This window comes from Somniosus microcephalus, chromosome 16 (assembly GCF_052327205.1).
Source record: "Somniosus microcephalus isolate GS21.2 chromosome 16, FLI_Smic_1.0, whole genome shotgun sequence".
Lineage (NCBI taxonomy): Eukaryota > Metazoa > Chordata > Chondrichthyes > Squaliformes > Somniosidae > Somniosus > Somniosus microcephalus.
Genome location: NC_141002.1, coordinates 98,330,796 through 98,356,260, shown reverse-complemented (window position 1 = coordinate 98,356,260; position 25,465 = coordinate 98,330,796). Strand labels below are relative to the sequence as shown.

The following is a 25,465-nucleotide window of genomic DNA, read 5'->3' as shown; positions in this document are numbered from 1 at the left end:
GGCCTTGCTCTATGCACTGGCCATGGTGATTTGGAAATGCAAAATTCTATCTCAATTGAGGAATTGAGACCTATTCAGAATACAATTCCGGCTTGTTTTAAGAATAAAACTATGGGAGATGAGGCAAATGCCTGATTTGCATTAATTTTGGCTGGATACCAGGAGCAAGTTAACCGAGTTTATTCTGGTTTTCAGCTTGCCTAAAATTGTGAAGAAGCGTGTAAATGCTTTAAAGAACCTCCAGGTGAAGTGTGCACATATAGAAGCCAAGTTCTATGAAGAAGTTCATGAATTGCAAAGAAAGTATGCTGCCCTTTATCAACCCCTTTTTGACCAGGTGAGATGTCATATTTGGTCTCTTGTGTCTTGTGCTGGCATTTTGTATGGACCACTTGGGGCTGGGAGTTGGAGATCCTAATTCCTGACCTGCATTCGGAGTAATTGCTGCAATAACATTTTATATAGAATAATATTCTAAGAAACATCATGAAATGGAAACTAGTTTTGACTTGATCCAGTGCGGACTCCTTGCAGGTTCCACAAACTATGAAGAATGTTTGGTGTTCAGCTATTTTGGAAGGTACAACAGTTTGTGTGTTTTTAAACTAGCAGATGTCCTGTGACACTGCTTGTTGGGTCAGAGGATACTGGACAGGGTCTGCTCTTATCTTTTTAGGCAGATTTTGTTTTGGCAATTCAATCAAATTCTGCAGCATAAGAATGTAGATTCTGTCCTGGGTTTGGGAACATTACTATCCCCATTTAAAAAAAAAAAAAAAAAAAAAAAAAAAAAATTAAAACTTTTTAAAAATCCATGCTAAATCTTTGGCTTTTAAGAGAAATTGTTTTAAACTGATTGCTTAGTTTGAATCCCTATTAATAGCTGCCACTTAACCAATTTGTCATTCGCTAGGTGTGAACTGGTAGCTAGGCATAAAATAGTGTGCAACCAAAAGTGGATGTTCTGAATCTGAACAGTATCGATTGGTACCAGTTTTCTCATTCTTGATTTACAGTTTGTATTTCTGTACATCACACTCTCTCCACCCGAGAGATTATCTCTGACCACATCCAAGTCAACATGCTCAAGTACCATTAAAGAAGCCCTTGGGACTTGTTACCATTGATGAAATTTGTTATTTACCCATATTAGATTTGTAATAAATCCAGCATGACACTAGTGTGCCTTTTACACTATAGCAACATTTAGCCATCATTTGTTTTTATTGCCTTTTAATTGTTGAAGTAGTTATTTGCAAAACTGGTAGGAAAGCCAAATTAATAATGTTTAGAGGTTGTAAGGTTAACTATTGATGGAAGACTCAAGTTATTTAAGTTTGTGTCTGCCACACCTGGTCTTCTGCAAAACCTTAAGATGCTAAACTGGACTCTGTTGATTATGGAGTTGAGATCAATGAAGGTCCATAATCTGCATTTCACACCTGGCATGCTGCAGGTGAGTTGAAGTCAATTAGAATCCTAGAATGGTTACAGCACAGAAGGCCTTTCCCTGGAGCCCTGCAAAAACTTTCCTTCAGCTACTTCTCCAACTCCCTTTTGAAAGCCACGATTGAATCTGCCTCCACCGCCCCTTCAGGCCGTGCATTCCAGATCATAACCACTCGCTGAGTAAAAAAGCTTTTCCTCCTGTCTCCTTTGGTTCTTCTGCCAAACACCTTAAATCTCTGTCCTTTGGTTCTCGACCCTTCCACCAATGGGTAGTTTCTCTCTCTCTCTACTCTGTCCAGACCCCTCGTGATTTTGCGCACCTCTATCAAGTCTCCTCTTCCATCTGCTCTGCTCTAAGGAGAACATCCCCAGCTTCTTCATTCTATCCATGTAACTGAAGTCCCTCATCCCTGGGACCAGTCTTGTAAATTGTTTCTGTACCCTCCCTAAGGCCTTCACATCCTTCCTAAAGTGCAGTGCCTAGAATTGGACATGATTCTCCAGTTGCGGCCAAACAAGTGTTTTATAAAAGTTCACCATAACTTCCTTGCTTTTGTACTCTATGCCTGGATCCTGTATGCTTTAACTGCTTCTCAACCTGCCCTGCCACCGTTCAACTATTTCTGCACATAACCCCCAGGCCTCTGTTTATGCACCCCCTTTAGAATTGTACCCTTTCATTTATATTGCCTCTCCTCATTCTTCCTACCAAACTCTGTCACTGCACTTTTCTGTTAAATTTCATCTGTCTGCCCATTCCACCAGCCTGTCTGTCTTGAAATCTATCACTATCCTCCTCACTGTTCAATATACTTCCAAGTTTTGTCCTCTGCCAGTTTTGAAATTGTGCCCTGAATGCCCAAGACAAGTCATTAATATATATCCAGAAAAGCAGTGGTCCTAGTACTGACCCCTGGGGAACACCGCTATATACCTTCCTCCTGTTTGGGGGAAAAACAACCCTTCCCTACTGTTTCCTGTCACTTAGCCAATTTTGTGTTCACGCTGCCGCTGTCCCTTTTATTCCATGGGCTTCAACTTTGCTGGCAAGTCTATTATGTGACACTTATCAAATGCCTTTTGGAAGTCCATGTACACCACATCAACCCTCTCTGTTGCCTCATCAAAAAAACTCAAGTTAGTGAAACATGATTTGCCTTTAACAAATCTGTGCTGGCTTTCCTTAACTTATCCACACTTGTCCAAGTGACTGTTAATTTTGTCCCTGATTATCGTTTCTAAAAGCTTCCCCACTACACCGAGGTTAAACTGACTGGCCTGTAGTTGCTGGGCTTATCCTTGCACCCTTTTTTGAACAATAGTGTAAGGGTAAACATTTGCAATTCTCCAGTCCTCTGGTACTATCCTGTATCTAAGGAGGATTGGAAGATTATGGCCAGTACCTCTGCAATTTCCAACCTTGCCTCCCTCCGCATCCTCGGATGCATTCCATCTGGTCCTGGTGACACATCTACCTCCTTCATCAATTTTTATCCCATCCAGTATCTCAACTACCTCTTTCATTATGACTTTAACAGCAGCATCTTGGTAAAGACTGATGCAAAGTACTCATTTAGTACCTCAGCCATGCCCTCCACCTCCATGTGTAGGTCTCCTTTTTGGTCCCTAATCAGCCTTGCCTCCTCTTACTACCCATTTATTATTTATATGCCTATAGAAAACTTTTGGATTCCCTTTTATGTTAGCTGCTATCTTTTGTCGGATGTTTCTCTCAACTGGAAAAATTGGCTTTGTTTATGGTTAAGTGTGACAGCAATTTGCACTTGTCATACCTGAAATGTGGCATGTATCTCCAATGTAAGGTTCCTTGAGAGTTCTTAACAGTTATTAGTAATATGTTAAGGCTCCACTTTGTTGTTTCTTCATACTTGCACATAATCAGGCCAGCATCTGGAGCAATAGACATGTTTGTAGCTGTTGGTTCTTAAGCCCTACTTTTTTCTAAGAGTCTGCAGTTTCATGTTGCTTTGAATGGATAGGTTAAAAATCTCAATCCATGTTTACCAAAACTCTCAAGGACTTGGAAACAAGTGGTCGGATAATCTCCCTCGGGTGGAGAGAAGCTCAGTTGACTAATTGGGTTTGAAGAATTTTCATGTGGAGCAATACATGAATTGTGCCTTTTAACTTGTCTGGGTTTCTTCTACATCGTGATCTTTAACTTGCCATTGCCATTTGTATCATAGGTGTCTCCAATTGTGTTTACCATTGCTTTTAAGATTTAAAATTCTAATTTGCTTAGGAAAACTGTCTCCATGTTAATATGGCATTAAACAATGCCATGTGAATAATTTGGGGAGCGTTTATTGTGCCCTCTTTGATCAGAAATTACTCTTGTAGATTGAAATAGGGAAATGATAATAGTTTGCACGGTATTGTCTTTGTCACTTAAACTGTACAATCAAGATTGTTTCCTTTTTCAGCTGGGCATTCCCTTTGGAAAAGGGGCCTGGGAAAGTAACTCCCATTAAATAATGAAATGTCTGTCTGTCTTTCCCTCAGAGGAGTGATATTATCAATGCTATCTTTGAGCCCACAGAGGATGAATGCAAATGGCAAGGAGATGAAGAGGAGTTGTTGTCAGTAAGTATCCTAGATGCTGAGAGATTTTTGCAGATGGCAAGATCTGTATTAGAATTTAACTTTGACTGTACCACTCGTGGCTACTTGCAGTGTAAGCTAACTAACATGACGTCAGGCGTGTTAATTTACTGCACTTGACATCTTGTGTTTTCTTTAGGATAATGTAGGTTCTTACTGTGAGTAACATCACTGTTTAGATTTGCTTCAGTAACCTCAGTCAGGAGGAGACATTCATGCCATCACTGTAAATGAGATCTGAACATTTCTTAGCTTGTAAAATACCTTTCATTTCTGCCAACGTAATACCTTTTTACTAAAGGTAGCAATTTTGATTGGTTTTAAATCACTTGCAATAAATTCCGAATGAAGAACTTGCATTTATTTCCTCTTTCTATTCTATTCCTTTTTATTTATAAAAAAAAAAAAAAAAAGGGTATTGCATTGGGGAGATGGTAACTCCATTAGGGGAATATCTCTGGATGCTATCCCTTCAATAAATAAGTGCAGTGTTTTTTGTTTTAATTTCAGATTTTTGGCATTTGTAGTATTTTGCTTTTGTTGCACTAAGATTAGTCAGTTCTCTCAACTCCTTCATTACATTGAAACATAGAAGATAGGAGCAGGAGTAGGCCATTCGGCCCCTCGAGCCTGCTCTGCCATTTACTGTAATGAGATCATGGCTGATCATCCAAATTCAATACCCTGTCCCTGCCTTCTCTCCATATCCCGTTAGTCTTAAATATATCTAACTCCTTCTTGAATATATTTAATGAATTGGCCTCAACTGCCTTCTGTGGTAGAGAATTCCACAGGTTCACCACTCTCGGTGAAGAAATTCCTCCTCATCTCTGTCCTAAATGGCTTACCCCTTATCTTTGGACAATGACCCCTGGTTCTGGACTCCCCCGCCATCGGGAACATCCTTCCTGCATCTAGTCTGTCTAGTCCTGTTTGAATTTTATAAGTTTCAGTGAGATCCCCTCTCATTCTTCTAAACTCCAGCGAATATAAGCCCAATTGAGCCAATCTCTCCTCATACGTCATTCCTGCCATCCCAGTGTCAGTCTGGTGAATCTTCGCTGCACTCCCTCCATGGCAAGAATATCCTTCCTCAGATAAGGCGACCAAAACTGCACACAATACTCAAGATGTGGTCTCACCAAGGCCCTGTACAACTGCAGCAAGACATCCTTGCTCCTGTACTCGAATCCTCTCGCTGTGAAGGCCAGCATACCATTTGCTGCCTTAACCGCCTGCTGCACCTGCATGCTTACCTTCAGCGACTGGTGCACAAGGACACCCAGGTCTCGTTGCACTTCCCCTTCTCCCAATCTATTGCCTTTCAGATAATCTGCCTTCCTGCTTTTGCCACCAAAGTGGATAACCTTGCATTTATCCACATTATACTGCATCTGCCCAATCACCCAACCTGTCCAAATCATACTGGAGTTTCTCGGCATCCTCCTCGCAGCACACGGGCTCACCCAGCTTTGTGTTGTCTGCAAACTTGGAGATATTGATCTAGATGAGGGAACTAGATGTATTAATACATAGTGAACAGCTGGGGTCCTAGGACCGACCCCTGCGATACCCCACTTGTCACTGCCTGCCACTCGGAAAAAGACCTGTTTATTCCAACTCTTTGCTTCCTGTCTGCCAACCAGTTCTCTATCCAAGACAGTACCTTACCCCAAATCCCATGTGCTTTAACCTTGCAAGCTAATCTCTTATGTGGGACCTTATCAAAAGCCTTCTGAAAGTCCAAATACACCACATCCACTGGTTCTCCCTTATCTATTCTACCAGTTACATCCTCAAATAATTCCAGTAGATTAGTCAAGCATGATTTACCTTTTGTAAAGCCATGTTGATTTGTCCAATCCTGTCACTGTTTTCCAAGTGCTCTGCTATTACATCTTTTATAATGGACTCTAGCATTTCCCCACTACCGATGTCAGGCTTACTGGTCTATAATTCCCTGTTTTCTCTCCACCACCTTTTTTGAATAGTGGGGTAACATTAGCTACCCTCCAATCCATGGGAACTGTTCCAGAGTCGATAGAATTTTGGAAGATGACCAGCAATGCATCTACTGTTTCTAGGGCCACTTCCTTAAGTACCCTAGGATGTAGATTATCAGGCCCTGGGGATTTATTGGCCTTCAATCCTGTCAATTTCCCTACAAATACTGATTTCATTCAATTCCTCCCTTTCATTAGACCCTATTTCCCCTGACATTTCTGCGAGTTTATTTGTGTCCTCCTTTGTGAAGACAGAACCAAAGTATGTATTTAATTGGTCTGCCATTTCTTTGTTCTCCATTATAAATTCCCCTGATTCTGACTGCAAGGGACCTACACTTGACTTCACCAATCTTTTTTTCCATCATTCTCTTCTCTTCTCTCCCACCCACCCTATTATCTTGATCAGGTACAGTATATTAGGCCAAAGCGCACAGTCCACCATGTCCAGTCGACTCCATGGTGTCCATCAGGTGTTCCAGGATGAATGCTTTTGATCTTTCCCAGTGACCAACTTTCTGTGCTATCTTGCATTGTTGGCCAACTTTGCAAAGTGTGAAACTCCATTCTCGAGCTCAATGCAGCACACGTTTGCTGGAAGCCGATCTTGGCTGCCAGAATATCGAAGCTCAGTTTCTCTACGGACAGAGCCACTTTTGGGTTAGTTTCAGCACAGAAGCACTCCAGAAATGCCAGACTCTTTTTGACCTGGATGTGAACGGTGCTCTTGCCCCCCCCCCCCCCCCCCCCCCCCCCCCCAAAGAAGTTAGCATTATTAGCAAAAACAGAAAATGCTGGAAACGCTCAGCAGGTCGGGTAGCCTCCGTGGAGAGAGAAACAGAGTTAACGTTTCAGGTCTGTGACCCTTCGTCTGAACTGGAAAAAGTTAGAGATGGAACGGGTTTTAGGTAGGCGCAGAGGCAGGGAACAGGGGAGGGGAAGAAAGGACAAAAGGGACGGCCTGTGATAGGGTGGAAGGCAGGAGTGATTTAAATGCTGCAAATGGGGATGGCCGAATCATCAGCTGCCATCTGGAAAAAATAGGGGCCGGGGTTGTAGTCTGCAATTGTTGAACTCGATGTTGAGCATTATTAGCAGTTGTGGAGGGTGGTGCACAGGGCTGTATCAGGATGAGCATTGGGGTTCATTTGTTGCCTTTTTTTGTTCCCTGTTAGTGCACTGCCAGGCAACTTTTAGTGATCAAATCTGATCCAGTCCACGTGTGTGCTCTGCTGTCAGGAATGTGCTGCAGACCAAGAACTCTTTTTTTCACCCCTACTATTTTCTCTTTCACCTCCCCTCTAAAGAGAAGCTGAGTTGCGCCTTGCTGTTGTGTCCTTTCTGAGATCAGCACACACTCGGGATTGAACCAAAAGCTTCCTTCCTTGTGTGGTTGAAGCACCAGACTGTTGGTGTTGGGCAAGTTTCATTTTTGAGGTGCTTTTAAGGTTCGGTTGTTTTAACTCTTCATTCTTTACAGGATGAAATGAAAGAAAAGGTGAAAGTGGAGGAAGAGAAAAAAGATGAAGAAAAGGAAGCACCAAAGGGAATTCCAGAATTTTGGCTGACTGTCTTCAAGAATGTTGATTTGCTCAGTGACATGGTACAGGTAGGCTTGTGTAAATTGAGAATGAAATACAACGGTGCTGTAGGTGTCCAGTTTCAGACCCATGTACATGATGTATTTTAAATTTCTCTATGTACGATTCAGATGCTATATCAGCAGAGGGCAGCACATTCTAGGGTTGATGCTTTTTATATAATAGATTAACCTACCTGCTGACTTCCCTGTTCAACAACTTAACTGCCCCATAATTTGGTTATATATTCATTTTAAAAGTATGATATTGCTGTGAATGGGGTGTAGCTGAAGAGGTTTCCTAGTTTTTGGTTTGGGGTGGGCCTGCAGAACCTGACTGGTTTTGAGATTGCTCATAAGTCAGATGCTACACTAAATTATTAAAATCTCCATTTACAGGAGCACGATGAACCTATCTTAAAGCATTTAAAAGACTTAAAGGTGAAATTTTCAGATCCTGGACAGCCGATGGTAAGTCATTTGAATTACTTCAGGATATTGTATATTGCCAAGCAGTTGTTTAAGTATCTCGTGTCTTGAGCTGCGTTTTATTGGCTGTAAAGTGCTTTGGGGGCATCCTGAGGTTGTGAAAGGCGCTATATAAATGCAAGTCTTTCTTTCTATTAGTCATTAATGTCCTGTGATAAAGGATTGGAAATTTGAGGTCATTTTATATTTATATAAAAAAAAAAGCATGGTGGGTTTGAGATCTGCTGGGCAGCACGCACTCCTTGAAATGAGAAAGGGGCTCCTGAATTTCTCCACCTGAGGTAGCTGAGCCATACAGATCAGGAAGCTCCTATTTTAATCCCCACCATATAATCTCAACCAGGGCGACAGTATGGCTGCTGTTCAGCGATCCTTGCTGTAAGTGCACATGTGGAGTGACTAGTAAGGACAAGTTTGGGCAGCATAAATGTCTCTGCTCATATCCTTGGCTCGTATGCTTGGTGCAGTATAGCTGGGCAGTAAAGGCGAAGGCAGTCTCTTCGTTTGCTGGTTTTCGGGAGACCGTCCTGTTACCTCCTCGTGAAAGTCTGCTTTCCACCTTGAGGTGGATTTACTCTGCTTTTGTGGAATGTGTACCTTCTGCTCAATAAGATTCTTGGGAGTCGATGGCCATCACATCTCAAGCTTTGTAAGGCTGGATCAATGCCTTTGATAGCGAGGCTTAATGGCCAGGAGCTTATTTTGAATTGATGTGCTCAGAAAATGTGGAACAAAGACCATTTGGCCCATCTGTCCATTCCCTTCACAAAATTCTAAACTCTGCATTTGCTGGCCCATCAATCTCCCAATAGAGCGCTGCACAAATATTCTTTAATCCACAAAAGTAACCAGTAACCCTCCACATTCTTAGACCTGTAACAGTGATCCCTGGCTAGAAGCCCTCTGCAGGAGATTCACCAGACCTCAGCTGCACAGGAGCCATTGCATCCCTGTGGAGCATTTGATCAACTCAATTTACAATTGTCCTTTGCAACTAGGCTGTGTGCTTTTTCAGATGAATTTTATCCAGGGTTCCTAAATCTATGAAGTCTGGGAACCCAATGATTTGCATAGAAACCGTTTACATTTATGCAAATCATTTGGTTCCTCTGAATTAAAAACTCTTCAAAATTCATCGAATAGTACAGCACAGAAGGTGGTTATTTGACTCATCAAGTCTACACTGGCTGTTTTGAAGAGCAATCCAGTAAGTCCCACTCCCTCGCTCTTCTCCCATATCCCTGCAATTATTTTTCCAACTATTTATCCCAGTGCAGTATGGAGGGTGTGCCGCACTGCCATATTTTGGATGAGATGTTAAAACGTCTTCTCCCTCAGGTGGATGTCAAAGATTCCATGGCATGGTTTTGAAGAAGAGCAGGGGAGTTCTCCCCGGTGTCCTGGGGCCAATATTTATCCCTCAACCAACATCACTAACAGATTATCTGGTCGTTATCACATTGCTGTTTGTGGGAGCTTGCTGTGTGCAAATTAGCTGCTGCATTTCCTACATTACAACTGTAACTACACTTCAAAAGTACTTCATTGGCTGTAAAGTGCTTTGAGATGTCCAGTGGTTGTGAAAGGTGCTATATAAATGAGTTTTTTTTCAATTCTCTTTTGAAAGCTACTATTGAATCTATTGCCACCATCCTATCAGGCAGTGCATTCCAAATTCTAACCACTTATTGCCTAAAAAAGCTTTTCCTCATGTCGCCTCTGGTTCTTTTACCAATCACTTTAAATCTGTACCCTCTAGTTATTGACCCTTTAGCTATTGGCAACAGTTTATTTACTCTGTCTAAACCTGTCATAATTTTTAAACACCTATCAAATCTCCTCTTGGCCTTCTCTGCTGTCAGGAAAACAACCCCAGCTTCTCCAGTCTATCCATGTAACTGTAATCCCTCATCCCTGGAACCATTCTAGTAAATCTCTTCTGTACCCTCTCAAGCCTTCATGTCCTTCCTGAAGTATGGTGCCGAGTTGGACACAATCCTCCAGCCGGGGCTGAACCAATGTTTTATATAGGTTTAACCTAACTTCTTGGCTTTTGTACTTTCTGCCTCCTATTTCTAAAGCCCATGATCCAATATGATTTACTAACTGCTTTGTTGACCTGTCCTGCCCCCTTCAAAGATTTGTGTACAAACACCCCCAGGTCTCTGTTCCTGCACTACCTTTAAAATTATGCAAAAATGTACCTAATCTTATCCAGCTGTTTAAAGGAAACAGTGCTTTTTTCCTGGGAATATTTTCATCCAGTACTCCTGGAAATTTGAGCCTTGGCATCTTCCAATTTATAAAAAAAAAAAAAAAAAAAAAAATCTCCTTCCCTTCCCCTATCCCCAACAGAAAAAGCATAGGAGCTCAACTATATAATAATGCTCCTGCTGGTAAACATTATCTTCTGATTCATCATGGGCAATATCACTGGAAATATTTTAAAAGGTCAATGCAATGGAATTGGCAGAATGCAAGGGCTGCCTTTGGATAGGAGAGGTTTTCCAACATTTGTTACCTTCTATTCTTTGGACACATTCTCTACGTACCAGAATCTCTCCCAACTCTGAAGATATAGTAAACTTTACGATGCTTTGTTATATAATGCTCTGGTATACAATGGGAGGAGAATTGGACCTGCTCAGGGCAGATACTTTAAGCCCTTGGGAAAGAAAGACCTCTTGGTGTCTTTGGTATCCAAATGTTTGGATACCAATGTCCTTTCCGCTAGTCCTCGGCGTCAACCTAGGTTTGCTGCTGTTTGTTACACTATCATTCAGAAGAAATGTTTCTATTTTCATGCAAAGATTTGAGATGGGAGATTGTCTAGCATAGAGTATGGAATATTGACTCAATGATTTAATAACTGGATGATAAACTTTGATTTCAATAATGCCTTTGTAGATTTGTATCACTGGACATTTAAAATCCTTGCCTCCAGTTATTTCATGATCCTTTGTAATCAACTGGTTGAATCCATCAGGTTGACATGAAAGTAACCGTGACAACAGTTGAAGAAAGCAAACCATAATTCTTTTAGGAAAGGCCAATGCATCTGTTGCCCAGATTTAGCCTGTCGATCGCTGAAGCAACAGCTGATTGTATTACTGGTTCAGTACTATGGCTGGTTATGGTTCATTGCAGTGTATTTCAATGGAACAGCACAGATCTTTCACAAAATTTCAGCCCTGTGACAAATTAATTTCCATGGTAATAGGTGCCTCCTTGTGCCAGTTATGAGTCAGTTCATTCAGTAATCAATGAGCAATAGCTCTAAGGTGTCCCAGAATGTTTGTTTTTAAGCAATCTCAAAGCTGTTAAATTTTAGCACCTACACATTCAGGAATTTTTATCACTTTCTAAAGCCCTGAACCATTAAATATTGTGCTCTTGAGTTATATTAGGGAATGTTTGCTTAGAGAATTCTTAAAATTCTTCAAAGCTGCTCCATGCTAACCGTGCTAACTTTCAATAAGCAGCTTGCAGTGTTGCAATGTGCCTTTGATTACACTTGATAATTCCATAGATATGCAAAATGGTAAGCATGAGGTATTTTTCAAATTTGCATTGTCTTGAGGGCAAGAACATTTGGCTGTGTGAAAGAATACTTTGGTTGAACTTTTATAAAAAAAAACATACATTTCCACTTAAATGTATATTGATGTTCTTTGTCTTACTGCATTTTTTTTTGGTTTAGAGTTTTACTCTGGAGTTTAAGTTCGAGCCAAATGAGTATTTTACAAATGAAATAGTGACAAAGACGTACAAGATGAGGTCAGAGCCTGATGAGTCGGACCCTTTTTCATTTGATGGGCCAGAAATTATGGGATGCACAGGGTAAGCATCCAATTTGTGTAAAACATTAACAGAAGCACTCTAACGTGTGTGAAACACTTAAGCTTAACAAACAATTTTTAAGATGGTAAATCTTTTATATAAAAAAAAGTTTCTCCTCTGACCTAAATCTATCTCATTCGATCATGTATCTGTGCACCTTTGCTCAAGATCCTTTAATCAACAAAAACACCGTTCTTATCTCCTCTGTCCCAACCCTTTACATACTGCCTATAAAACAGCCTTGTAATCTCTTCCGTTGAACAAAAAAAGTCCTAATTTTTCAAATATTTCTTAGATATTTGTATTTCTTAGTGAGCGTGCACCATACCTCCCTGTTGCCTCAACATCTTTTCTATAGCATAGAGCCCAAAACTGCGCACACTACTCCCAACCAGTGTTCCCGTTGCGCACAGCGGTGTTGAGGTCCCGCGCAGGCCGTTTACTGGCTTGTGTATGGGGGGGGAAACTGAGCATGTGTAGTAATTTAAATGTGCTGCCCAGTCAGTTAAAGAGCTGGCGCTTTGGGGGGGAAATGAGGGGACGTTGCTCCCAACTGTGGTCTTTAAGCAGCACTTTAAACTAGCTAATCGTCTCTGGTAGAAATAGAGGGCAAGCAATACGAGCAGAAACCTGCTTCCGATCTTAATGCCGAGGGCTGTATGGATCGTCGATGCCCATCAGAGGCTGGCGTACTGTCATTGACCTTCAATGTACCTGTGACCTATCCAGCAGGGTTCAGATTCCAAGCTGAATGGTTTGCAGTAGGTGCTGCTCAATGCATTATAACCACTTCATAAATCAGCAAACCGGTTTAAGCATTGTCAGAAACCAATTATTCCTTGGTTCCCCCTGCAGTTCAGATAAGAATTCCGTTATTCCACAGGGGAAAACCCATCTAGGACACGCTCTACTGCTCATTTGCTGTCGAGGGCTGCAATCCAAGCTGTCTTGCTTTAGCATCACGTTCTGGAACGCTTCCAATAAACTGCATCACCGTGATGGGACACTAGGGACTTGGCTTTGTGAGCAGTTGCCAAGTGGGAACCAGTCAGTTCCTCCCAGAAAGGGAGGAGGGAGAGGAACTAAGGCCAGTAGTTCTGTTGAGTAGTTTAGTAGGGATCATTCATTCCTGTATGTGTATAAAATATATTGTCTGGTTCCTTAACACTCACTAGCCTCCTTTTTGGTGGAGAGCTAACAAGTTGCTGCTTGCTCAACATCTAAGGATCATTAAAATTGTTTTTACTGCCAATTTTTTAAAAACCGGGGATTCTCCCCGTGATTTTATTTTATTTTTTTACAGTTCATGGATGTCATTTTTATTGGGCCTTAGTCGCAGTTCCAAAGGCTTTGGCAAGCATACTCAGCAGTTACTAAACTATCATTGCCATAGTTTGTTCACCTGAAATCTTGCCAGGCAGCCCATCAGTGAGGCTTAATTGGCTGGCATGGGTGAATTCTGTTGCATGTCCTGCTGATCCTGTTCTAACAAATGCATGTGAATGCTGCATCCAGAGTATCGCCCACCCCCTGCTCTCGAGGTTTTTGGCATCTCTGAACCTTCTGTTCCCCTTGGCTGTTCTAATGTTCCTTTGTGCAATCTGCCTGAAACATCATTCATTCTGTACAACATTTGCAGCATAGATGTTGAAACGGATTCTTTTGGTCCTCAATCTGGTTCAGTACAAACAGAGTTGAATACTGGTTGAGTTCAACAGTTTTTATTCCGTCATCCCGGGAGACTTACTCTGATACAGCACAGTCCTGACTCCAGAAGAGTCAGACAGGTTAAACCAGAGCAAGCAATCTTTCATACAGTGTGCCACATTATTCTACTTGCATTTGAGAAGACATTAACACATCATACAGTCTGCACCAATCCCGAGCTGTACACGTATACATTTAATTTGATTTCCTGGTCTGGCAGTATGAAACAAAAGTCACATTTCACTGAATGGTTTATAGTTAAGTAAATATCCTGGTAATGGTTTCATGATCACCTAATCATTATGGTAATGCGTTTGCAATCATGGTAATGTGTTTTCTGATCGCCTATTGTCTGTATAACCTCTGCACTCCGCCCTACACTGTTTCCACCAGCAAGGTGTGACATCGTGGGTGCTAGCCATATTAGCAGCCACAGATCAGTTTAGCTTCTTTTATTTTACTTCCTGCTGCCTTCACAGTTTCTTGACTTAACATGATCATTTCTTACAATATGCAAGTGACTCAGCGATGTCGACATTTCACCACCATTTTATGCTGACAGGATCCTCCATTTTAGATTGACAGGGTCCTTGGCTATGCGAAGCGAGTTGTTACCATATTTTGCATTCTATATCCTCATAGATGTTCTGCTGCATGTTCCTCCCCTGCCTTGAGAGGTTTCTCACTTCAATGTCCACCTTGTGCACTGGCACCTCTGCCACTGCTCTGCTTTTTCTGCCCCTCGTCACCTACACAACGAATGCATTTCTTCCAAATTAAAAAAAAAAAAAAAAATGCACACGCTAATTGCAAATCTCATCTTTTCTGCAGCAAATCAGGCAGACGTGTGTGGGAATCACATGAGTGACATCAGCATGACGTTAACTGCATACTGTTCATTGCGGCTTGATATTTGTGGCAGGAAAAATGATGGGGAATTGGAGGCGTGGGGGATATGGCAGTTCATGGGGAAATCACTTCAGAGATCCACCGCTGGGAATTTGTGAAAATGAATGAAATCACTTTTTTAATAAATCTAGTCAACAACGTCCCATGCAGGCCGCTCGCAAACTTTTCAATGTGAATAACTGAGCATACGCCAAGATTTGAATGGGCCATGCAGCCAGTTAAAGGGTCTGCACATGGGAAAATAAAATTACAAGGGGACATTGCTCATAAACACTCCATGCAATGGAAGGTGTGCTGCAAGTGTCTGTATTGAGTTACCACATCTTATATAAAAAAAAAAAAAAGTAAACCCATGTCCTGCATGAGTAGGTCATCTTTTTCCACCCTGCTATAAATAAAATCCGGTTAAATCTTCTTCGCATTGTTGCTAGCAGACCTGTTTTCTCATTCAAATCTTGGTTATAGGTTTTCCGACTGCAAATCTTTTACTTGGATGCGCTGCAGACAGGCAGTCTGAATTAGGAAACCATTTGCAGTGAAATCAAACAAAACTTCATTTACTTTGGTGCAAGAGTAATAATTCCCTTCCAACGCATGCGATTAGTTCAGTCGATGTATTGGTTATATCTGTGCTTTCTGGAAAATTGCAACCTATGGTTCATGGCATGGAGGAAGAATTTTCCTTTATAAAAAAAAAAAAAAAAAAAAAAAAATTTGAACTTTTAGGAACATTTTAAAATGCTTTTAAGTTCTCCATAATTACAATGTTGTAGGGTAATGTAGAATAAATTCTTTAATGGAAGCATGGAGTCACTTTGTCCAGTAGCTATTTGAATTGCATCCCATCACTGGTGTAAAATAGATCCTCTAAAGGAGGTGAATTATGAATAGATATTTGAACTTGTAGCAAGAAATGCAAAATGTTTGCCACGGAGCAACCTGCTTCAGATCATCTGCTGCTGAAACCCTCATCCATGTCTTTGTTACCTCTAGACTTGACTATTCCAACGCACTCCCGCCGGCTTCCCGAGTTCTACCCTCCATAAACTTGAGGTCATCCAAAATTCTGCTGCCCGTGTCCTAACTGGCACCAAGCCCCGTTTACCCATCACCCCTGTTCTCGCTGAAGTATGTTGGTTCCCGGTTAAGCAACACCTCGATTTTTTAAAATTCTCATCCTTGTTTTCAAATCCCTCCATGGCCTCATTCCTCCCTATTTCTGTAATCTCCTCCAGGCCCACCGTGCCGCCCGCCCAAAAAAACACACTGTGCTTCTGCCAATTCTGGCCTCTTGAGCATTCCTGATTTTAAGCGCTCAGTCAGCCTTCAGCTGCCAAGGCCCAAAGCTCTGGAATGCCCTCCCTAAATCTCTCTGTGCTGCCTCCTTTTTAAGACGCTCCTTAAAACCCACCACTTTGACCAAGCTTTTGGTCATCTGCCCTAATATCTTATGTGGCTCAGTGTCAAATTTTGTTTTATAACGTTCTTGTGAAGCGCCCTGGGACATTTTACTAGGTTAAAGCGTTCTATAAATGCAAGTTATGGCTGCAATGCTCATCTAGACATGGTGAATGTTAACACACACACTCTGGAACTCCCAATACAGGTGCCAGATTGACTGGAAGAAGGGCAAGAACATCACGTTGAAAACCATTAAAAAGAAGCAGAAGCACAAGGGTCGAGGCACTGTTCGGACCGTGACAAAAACCGTACCAAACGACTCTTTCTTCAATTTTTTTTGTCCTCCTGAAGGTGGGTGTGAACAGAGTTGATCTGATTTGAACATCTTGGACGACTTTGTCAATTTTCTAATTTACACTCTCTTTTCCTCTTGCAGTTCCGGAGAATGGAGAGCTGGTAAGTTGACTGAGCTAGCATGTTTGCAATCTTTAGTTTCTTCACCATACTGTGACTTAAGTTTTTTTTTAAACAATGCTATATATATTCTTCCATTAAATGCAGATTTCTTGATTGCTAAATTAGCGTTCAGTTACATGGGGCAAGTCGGTTACTGGCCAACAATATTGGCTATTGATGTCTAAAGGCATGTAAAATCAGTTAAGCAGCAGTGGGAAGTTTGATTCTGTATTTGTGAGCCCTTGGCATACAAATAAGACATTGCCATAATCTCTAGGAAATCACCCAGAGATGATGTCCTTTTCCAAAAACCTGATTGGCAAACTTATCGTTTAACTGAGCCATGCGGACGAGTGTCCCAGAATTGATTCCTGGCCTACACCTGAGTTCGCACCTCGCAGCCAAGGCGGCAGTTTGGATGCTATATTTGGTCTCTGTCTTTGAGCTAGGGAGGGCAAAATTGGGCACGGTTTCAAACTCCTGATGGTTGCCCAGTGACCCCTGATAGAAAGGGTTTAAGTGAACGTCTGGTAACCACAGGCATGGGCTTCAACTGTGATGCACTGCCCTGCATTGGTCGAAAAGCTTCACAGCTCATTGTCCAGCTCTGCACACACAAGGACATTTGGGCCAGGTGCTACAAGATGCTTGGTGTGAATGAGGACTGTTCCAGCAAGGGGGGGGGGGAAGGTGATGCCTTCAAGTGAAAGGGAGGGCAGAAATTGGCCAGAAAAGTTTAAATATGTAGTATGACTGGTCAAGTGAGCTCTCTCCCTGCTGTCCATCAGGATTTACTGATGGCTAGTCTATTGTATTGGGGACAAGTTCAAATTGCTTTTTTTAAAGTTTTCTAATCCACAGTCTGCGTTAGTTATTTGGAACTCTTGGAGTGATCTTCGAATAGTGGGCTTATTCCTAGTGTATGACTCGGTGAAGTTGTTACAAGGGGTCGCCATGCTGTTGCATCTGAGAAGTTGGGGTAATGGCTCAGAATGAGACCGTGCACACCAGGGTGGGGTTGAGGGAGAAGTTCACCTGACCTGGTTTAATAGTGCGGGAAGGTGGAGTTGAGATAGAAGATCAGCTTTGATCTTACTGAATGGCAGAGCAGGCGCGAAGGGCTGAATAACCTACTCCTCTTTATGTTTAAGATGGCCCACATGTAGCAGTTTAAACTCTATCAAGGTTAACATTAGCTAGCTCCATTAACCAAACTTGTTGATGCCTTGTATTTGCTTTGCCTTTAGATTAAAGCACTGCTAGATCTTTTGAGGCATTAAATTTCACTTGTTGCAGGATGAAGATTCCGAGGCGATACTCGCTGCTGACTTTGAAATTGGTCACTTTTTGCATGAACGCATAGTTCCACGGGCAGTGTTGTACTTCACAGGAGAAGCTATTGAAGACGACGACGATGATGTAAGCCCTTTGATGAATTTAGGTAGAAGTGGTGCTACATGCTGCTGTTTTGGTACCGTCCCAACCAGTGTTCAGCTGCGCTGCTGTCTGAAGCTCCCGCACAGGCCGCTTACCAGAAAACCGCGCATGAGCGGAAGTTTAAAGGGGCCGCATTCCCCCCCAAAAAATTGAGGGATCATTGGTTCCAGCTCTTGGGAGCTCAGGAAAGTGAGCATATTGAAGGAAAAATTTGAAGCACTTCTGTAGATCATCCACTATATTTGGAAATGGTCACATTCCACAGAATAGTAAATTCTGGGTGTTAAAAGCTGATGGGGAAAGTGTCAGATTAACTAACAGTGCCCAGTAGAAATTGCTGATGAGCCACAGGTGGGGCTATGGTGACACCATTTTAGCCACATGCACCAATTTTAGTAAAAAGCACCTTGCACGCAATACAGGAAGTACGTTGCACGTATATTTACTTAACAAACATCTACCACCATTCAACAAGCAGGGACTTGAAAGAGGCAGACTAGTGAAAGCTTTGTTCTTGTTTTAGTTGATCCCTTGGTAATTAAAAATAGCTGCTTCCGTTGAATATGAATAATTGTGATTCCAGTCACACGTCAATGTGGCTGACTCTTAACTGCCCACTAGGGTGTGTGACAGGCTGCTCAATTGTATCAAACCTCTACAAACTCCAACACCTCTGGTAACTAGGGATGGGCAATAAATGCTGCTGATGTCAGCAACGCCCACATCCAAGGATGATTTTTAAAATTGTATAATCACTGTTGCCATCATAGCCAAGTTCTACTAGCTCTTATGGCAGGAGTGCAGTCTCGGAAGTATGGAATAGCCCACAGTTCCAGCTCCTGATTGCCCAATGATTCTTTGTTGGAACATTGGATGGTTGCGCTCACAAGTTTAAGCTCATTTGTAATGCCCCCTTCCTCTTTCTGTCTCCTTTTTATGGTTAAATAGTCTGAAATATTATGTGGAAGAATGGCAAAGAACTGGAAGATGCCAATAAAACTAATCCATCAGAGAAAATGGGACCCCCCCCCCCCCCCCCAAAAAAAAATCCCACTGCATACCATGCGATCTTATTACCTACTACATCTGCAATGTGTACTTGCTTGAATTGTCTGTCAATAATGTATCATGACTGATGCACTGAGCTAATCATTGTAATGTGATTTTTTGAGTTCTTGATTATTGTATTCAGCTACAAAAAACTGTGCCCCCTTTTATTTAGACAAGTAATTTCTATTAACATTAGTGGGAACTGACTGCGCTTCATTCATGTTGCTTTCTATAGAAGGAATATGTATGTTGATGTTAGCAAGCCTGTTTACAATTTTTTTTTATTTAACTGGTTATTCCTATTGAATCCTAAGTTGTCTGTAGTTAAATATTTGACAAGTTAACGGGAGGTAAAACTGATGTTTAAAAGGCTTTAAAGTAAGCTGCGTAATCCTGCTTGAAGAGGAATGCTGACTGTCTAGAAGAAAGTTTTATGTGATCACCTCAGACTCAATTTTTTTCTACTAGGAAGCAGGCATATTGTCTGAGGCTACTTCATTAATGGGAATCTTAACACTTGCTACAGTGCTGCTGTTCTCGTGCTTGATCAAGAGGATAATTGGATAGGCAATAGCCTAATCAAATTCGGCATGGCAGCATTGAGGAAGAGTTCATAGTGTATTAGGGACGGGTTCCTTGAGCAGTATGTAACTGAACCAACCAGGGGGCAGGCAATCTTAGATCTGGTCCTGCGTAATGAGACAGGATTAATAAAAAATGTCCTAGTAAAGGATCCCCTTGGAATGAGTGACCATAATATGGTTGAATTCCAAATTCAGTTTGAGGGTGAGAGTTGGATCTCAAACCAGCGTACTAAACTTAAATAAAGGAGACTATGAAGGTATGAGAGTAGAATTGACTAAAGTGGACTGGGAAAACAGATTAAAGTGTAAGACGGTACAAGAGCAGTGGTCTACATTCAAGGAGATATTTCGCACCTTTCAAGATAAATATATTCCACTGAGGAAAAAGGGGAGTAAAAGAGACAGCCATCCGTGGCTTAGTAAAGTAATAAAGAATAGTATTCGACTGAAAACAAGGGCATATAAAGTAGCCAAATCTAGTGGGAGGATAGAAGATTGGGAAGCATTTAAAAGCCAGCAAACAATAATTAAAAGATTAATTAAGAAAGGGAAGATAGATTATGAAAGTAAACTAGCAAAAAAATATAAACAGATAGCAAGAGTTTCTACAGCTATATAAAAAGAAAAAGGGAGGGCTAAAGTGAATGTTGGTCCCTTAGAGGATGGGACCAGGAAACTAGTGGTGGGGAACATGGAGATGGCAAAGACGCTAAACAAATATTTTGTATCAGTCTTTACAGTAGAGGACACTAAAAATATCCAACACTGGGCAAACGGGAGGCAATGCTGGGGGGGGGTGGGGAAGGAGAGAGGAGCTAAACACGATTAAAATCACTAAGGAGATGGTACTCCGTAAAATAATGGGACTTAAGGCGGATAAATCCCCCGGATCTGATGGCCTACATCCTAGGGTCTTGAGAGAAGTGGCGGTAGGGATTGTGGATGCATTGGTGATCATTTTCCAGAACTCCCTGGACTCCGGAAAGGTCCCGGCAGATTGGAAAACTGCTAATGTAACACCCTTATTTAAGAAGGGAAGTAGACAAAAAGCTGGAAACTATAGACCAGTTAGCCTAACATCTGTGGTTGGCAAAATGTTGGAGTCCATTATTAAGGAAACAGTAACAGAGCATTTGGATAAACATAATTTAATAGGACAGAGTCAGCATGGTTTTACGAAGGGGAAGTCATGTTTGACAAATTTGCTCGAATTCTTTGAGGATATAACCTACAGGGTGGATAATGGGGAACCAGTGGATGTAGTGTATTTGGACTTCCAAAAGGCATTTGACAAGGTTCCACACAAGATTACTGATCAAGATAAAAAAAATCACAGGATTGGGGGTAATATACTGGCATGGGTGGAAGATTGGCTATCTAACAGAAAACAGAGTTGGGATAAATGGTTCGTTCTCGGGCTGGCAATCCGTAACTAGTGGTGTTCCGCAGGGGTCAGTGCTGGGACCCCAACTCTTTACAATCTATATTAACGATTTGGAGGAAGGGACCGAGTGCAACATATCCAAGCTTGCCGACGATACAAAGATTGGAGGGAAAGCAGTGAGTGAGGAGGACATAAAAAACCTGCAAAAGGTCATAGACAGGCTAAGTGAGTGGGCGGAGATTTGGCAGATGGAATATAATGTTGGAAAGTGTGAGGTTATGCACTTTGGCAGAAAAAATCAAAGAGAAAGTTATTATCTAAATGGAGAGAAACTGCTACAGTACAAAGGGATCTGGGGGTCCTGGTGCATGAAACACAAAAAGTTAGTATGCAGGTGATCAGGAAGGCCAATGGAATCTTGGCTTTTATTGCAAGGGGGATGGAGTATAAAAACAGGGAAGCCTTGCTGCAGTTATATACAGGGTATTGGTGAGGCCACACCTGGAATACTGCGTGCAGTTTTGGTTTCCATATTTAAGAAAAGATATACTTGCTCTCGAGGCGGTTCAGAGAAGGTTCACTCAGTTGATTCCAGAGATGAGGGGGTTGCCGTATGAGGAAAGGTTGAGTAGGTTGGGACTCTACTCATTGGAGTTCAGAAGAATGAAAGGCGATCTTATCGAAACATAAGATTGTGAGGGGGGTGGATGCGGTGAGGATGTTTCCACTGATGGGTGAGACTAGAACTAGGGGGCATAATCTTAGAATAAGGGGCTGCCCTTTCAAAACTGAGATGAGGAGAAACTTCTTTACTGAGGGTAGTAAATCTATGGAATTTGTTACCCCAGAGAGCTGTGGAAGCTGCAACATTAAATAAATTTAAAATGGAGATAGACATTTTCCTAGCAGATAAGGGAATTAGGGGTTACGGGGAGAGGGCAGGGAAGTGGACGCGAGTCTAGATTCAGATCAGCCATGATCCTATTGAATGGCGGAGCAGGCCCGAAGGGCCGTATGGCCTGCTCCTATTTCTTATGTTCTTACTAAAAAGGGTCCATTGTATCTTGCTTATGCTCAAGCTTTTAAAAGGCTTGCTATTGAACTTTTAAAACTCTGTTCAACAATTAAACTTGGTGCAAAGGAGTCAGTGCTGGATGGTGAGGGTTAGAATAAGGCTTATGAAATCGAACTTTGAGTTATACAACTCTGGCTTGAAAGTATGCACAATACTGGCTTTGGCAAGCGCTTCTCGTATTGACTTATGGGATATGGTTTGCAAAACTCAGCCTGATTATTTCTGTTTTTCTCAATACAGTATGATGAAGAGGGTGAAGAGGCAGATGATGAGGTACTCTTATTTTCATTTATAATGGGACAAGTGCGTGGAAAAAATTAATGTTATGAATGTGTTGGTCCTGGTCACAGTATGTTCATGTACACTCTGCTAAAGTTCTTATTGTGTTAATCCTCTTGGATGGTCGCTGTGACCTTGATGGGGAAAAATTTGACCACCTTCATTGTCTCTTTTTTTAATTTTAAACAGGAAGGGGAGGAAGAAGCAGATGAAGAAAATGACCCAGATTATGACCCCAAGGTGGGAATTTGAGTTTACTTTCCAGAAAAAAATGTTTACTATTGTAGGAAAAATGCTAGTGCCATATAAAGCCCATTTTCAACATGTATAATGTGCACTGTATTTGTGCAGGTCAACATTATCTCAAACTATTTTATCCACTCCTATAATCTCCTTTGGGATTGTCTCAATTACACACACGACCATTTTCTCAAGTCATCTTCATCCAGTTAAAATAGTGTGGGGAGGTGTTGGCATTTTAAACCTATTGTGAGCAGTATTAACTCCAGCAGAACACTTTGCAAACTCCTGCAGCTTAAATTCCACTGAGTTTTACCTGGTAAGCAGCTCAAAGGATGCCATTTTCTGTGTAGTTTTGCAGTGGTCAAACCTGATTTCATTGTGCACGAAAGATGAGGGAAAAGCCGAATATATTGAACTGAGACTCAAATTCTGGGGAAAGGTTACAGTGAAAAATGCACCTCTAATCTTAAATATCTGTATTGAAGAATTTAATGAGTCAGTTACAGTTCCATCTAATCGGGAATCTTTTCTACAAATGGCAAGATTAGAATGTAGAGGGTTTTTTTTTTTGTTTAGTCCTCAAGTAATTGCGCAAGAGCTTTAAGAAACGTGCACTCCTTGGGGTGATCTGTCCTTGGTTTTTTGCCCCTTCCCCATTTTGTTGCATGTAAGCAACATCTGATGGTTAAGGTAGTTGAGGTACGGACTGGGCACGACTTGTGTACAGCGAGGATACACTCCACGAATGACGCAAAATGTTCTTGTAGTAGATAATTCCTTATATTGGAGGAATTTTGGTGCTGCAGTGCTTCAAGATGGCCTGACTATGTAAAAGCAATTGCCTTGATCGAGCTACTAAACTGCACAGTTCTGTCTTGGTGTTTATATATGTTGTAAATTAATGCAGTGGAGTGCAATTTGTTTTTCTAAGCGCTGAACATAGAATAATACAGCACAGAAGGAACATAGAATAATACAGCACAGAAGGAACATAGAATAATACAGCACAGAAGGAACATAGAATAATACAGCACAGAAGGAACATAGAATAATACAGCACAGAAGGAACATAGAATAATACAGCACAGAAGGAACATAGAATAATACAGCACAGAAGGAACATAGAATAATACAGCACAGAAGGAACATAGAATAATACAGCACAGAAGGAACATAGAATAATACAGCACAGAAGGAACATAGAATAATACAGCACAGAAGGAACATAGAATAATACAGCACAGAAGGAACATAGAATAATACAGCACAGAAGGAACATAGAATAATACAGCACAGAAGGAACATAGAATAATACAGCACAGAAGGAACATAGAATAATACAGCACAGAAGGAACATAGAATAATACAGCACAGAAGGAAGCCATTCAGCCCATTGTGCCTGTGCCAGAAAGAGGGGTGTGTGTTGGCAGCCCTCCAGTACCAATCCCAGTGGCCATTTTTGACGTGTGAGCACACAGTGTATGTTAACAATCTATACCGTCATGCACTGCACCTCTCTAGCACAAGGGTGCTGAGGCCAAATGCAGCATTTAAATTGGTGTCCTGGAAAAGAACAAATACCACAGTATGGGAATCAAACCCAATACCCTCTGACCCAGATTACTCGCTATACTGTGATTGGGAATGCACTTCCTGAAAGTGTGGTGGAAGCAGATTCAATCATTTTCAAAAGGGAATTTGATAAATACTTGAAGGGGACACATTTGCAGGTTTATGGGGAAGGAGCAGGGGAGTGGTGCTAATTGGATAGCTCTTTCAAAGAGCCAGTACAGGCACGATGGGCCGAATAGCCTCTGCTGTAGCGTTCTGATTCTCAGAAGATGGAAGGATGTGTAGGACAAATCTACTTCCAGTTTTGATTACTGGAAAGCTCAGGAGCACTGATGAAAGGAAAGCAGAGAGAGGTTGGAAGCTAAAGACGAGGTTAATCTCCTGTCTGATGTTTTTCTTGTCGGGTTCAAGTATTTGAGAGATTTTGGCAATATTTAAGTCTTGGGACAGGCTTGAGTTATTGAGGGGAAGAGAGTGCTTGGCATGGATGAGAAAACTATTTAGAGGCAGTTCTAGCACTAGAGATACTGAGTTCCATTTGAGGTCAGAAGAGATGGTGAGGCTAAGAATGTTTAGATAAAGGACAACTGATGTTTGGTGGCAGAGTTGATGGCCAAAAAACTGCAACTGTTTTAAATCGAACACTCTGGTCAGTCAGCATCTGTGGCGAGGTTTGTTAACCCGTTGTTGAACAGCTGATGGCTATTGATTAAATTTGTGTGGGGCGTGGAATTGAAATAAACCAGATTTTGATTGCTGCATCAAGGTAAAGATGAAGTGAATCGGTGAACAGAGTGGAGGTCATGTACATGGCGATCTAAAAGTTAATTTAATGTAGAATCGAATCATTATTGGACAGGAAAAAATCTAATCTTGTTGCCATTCTTGCATATTTCTAAGATCAGTGTTTGCAGGAGTCAGCACAACGTAATTTAAAGCAAAAGAAATGCGAGCTGATCAGGAATTCTAACTAGTGCACAGGCAGTTACATAGTGATGCAGTATTTTGTCACAGATGAAAATTGAATCCATCCCATTTGGTTTTTCACCCGTTGCACATCTCTGGCCTGCAGGTCCAGTAGTTACTCCTAATGCCTTGCTGAGCTAGACACCGCCTATCAAAAGTGAAGCTATAACTTTTTGTTCTACAAAACACTTCGTAGTTAACGTTAGCATGAAACTCTCGGCCTCAAATAACTAATGCAGCGTATCTCCAGTGTCCAGTTAGTACATACTGTACTTGATTTGAATTCTCAGTAGTTTCCACTTCATTCCTACTAAGCTGGAGGTTGTTGGACATTTGTCAACAAATGGCTTAAAATGGAAGACAACTATAAATATCAATGGGTTTCAATTGAGGACTTAATTAAATCCAGCTGTTTAACTT

General features: G+C 41.5%; 1 protein-coding gene across 5 annotated transcripts in view; it reads left to right on the top strand.

Moving 5' to 3' along the window:
- Positions 1–25,465, top strand: part of nap1l1 (nucleosome assembly protein 1-like 1) — a 55,881-nt gene that overhangs the window by 22,958 nt on the left and 7,458 nt on the right. For all 5 annotated transcript variants that reach the window (XM_086009531.1, XM_086009528.1, XM_086009530.1 and 2 more), the window contains 10 exons: positions 196–337; positions 3,973–4,053; positions 7,555–7,683; positions 8,053–8,124; positions 11,843–11,982; positions 16,205–16,350; positions 16,436–16,455; positions 17,752–17,874; positions 22,226–22,258; positions 22,454–22,504. In XM_086009531.1, the coding sequence (XP_085865657.1) occupies positions 196–337; positions 3,973–4,053; positions 7,555–7,683; positions 8,053–8,124; positions 11,843–11,982; positions 16,205–16,350; positions 16,436–16,455; positions 17,752–17,874; positions 22,226–22,258; positions 22,454–22,504 (937 nt within the window). The remainder of the gene's footprint in view (positions 1–195; positions 338–3,972; positions 4,054–7,554; positions 7,684–8,052; positions 8,125–11,842; positions 11,983–16,204; positions 16,351–16,435; positions 16,456–17,751; positions 17,875–22,225; positions 22,259–22,453; positions 22,505–25,465) is intronic.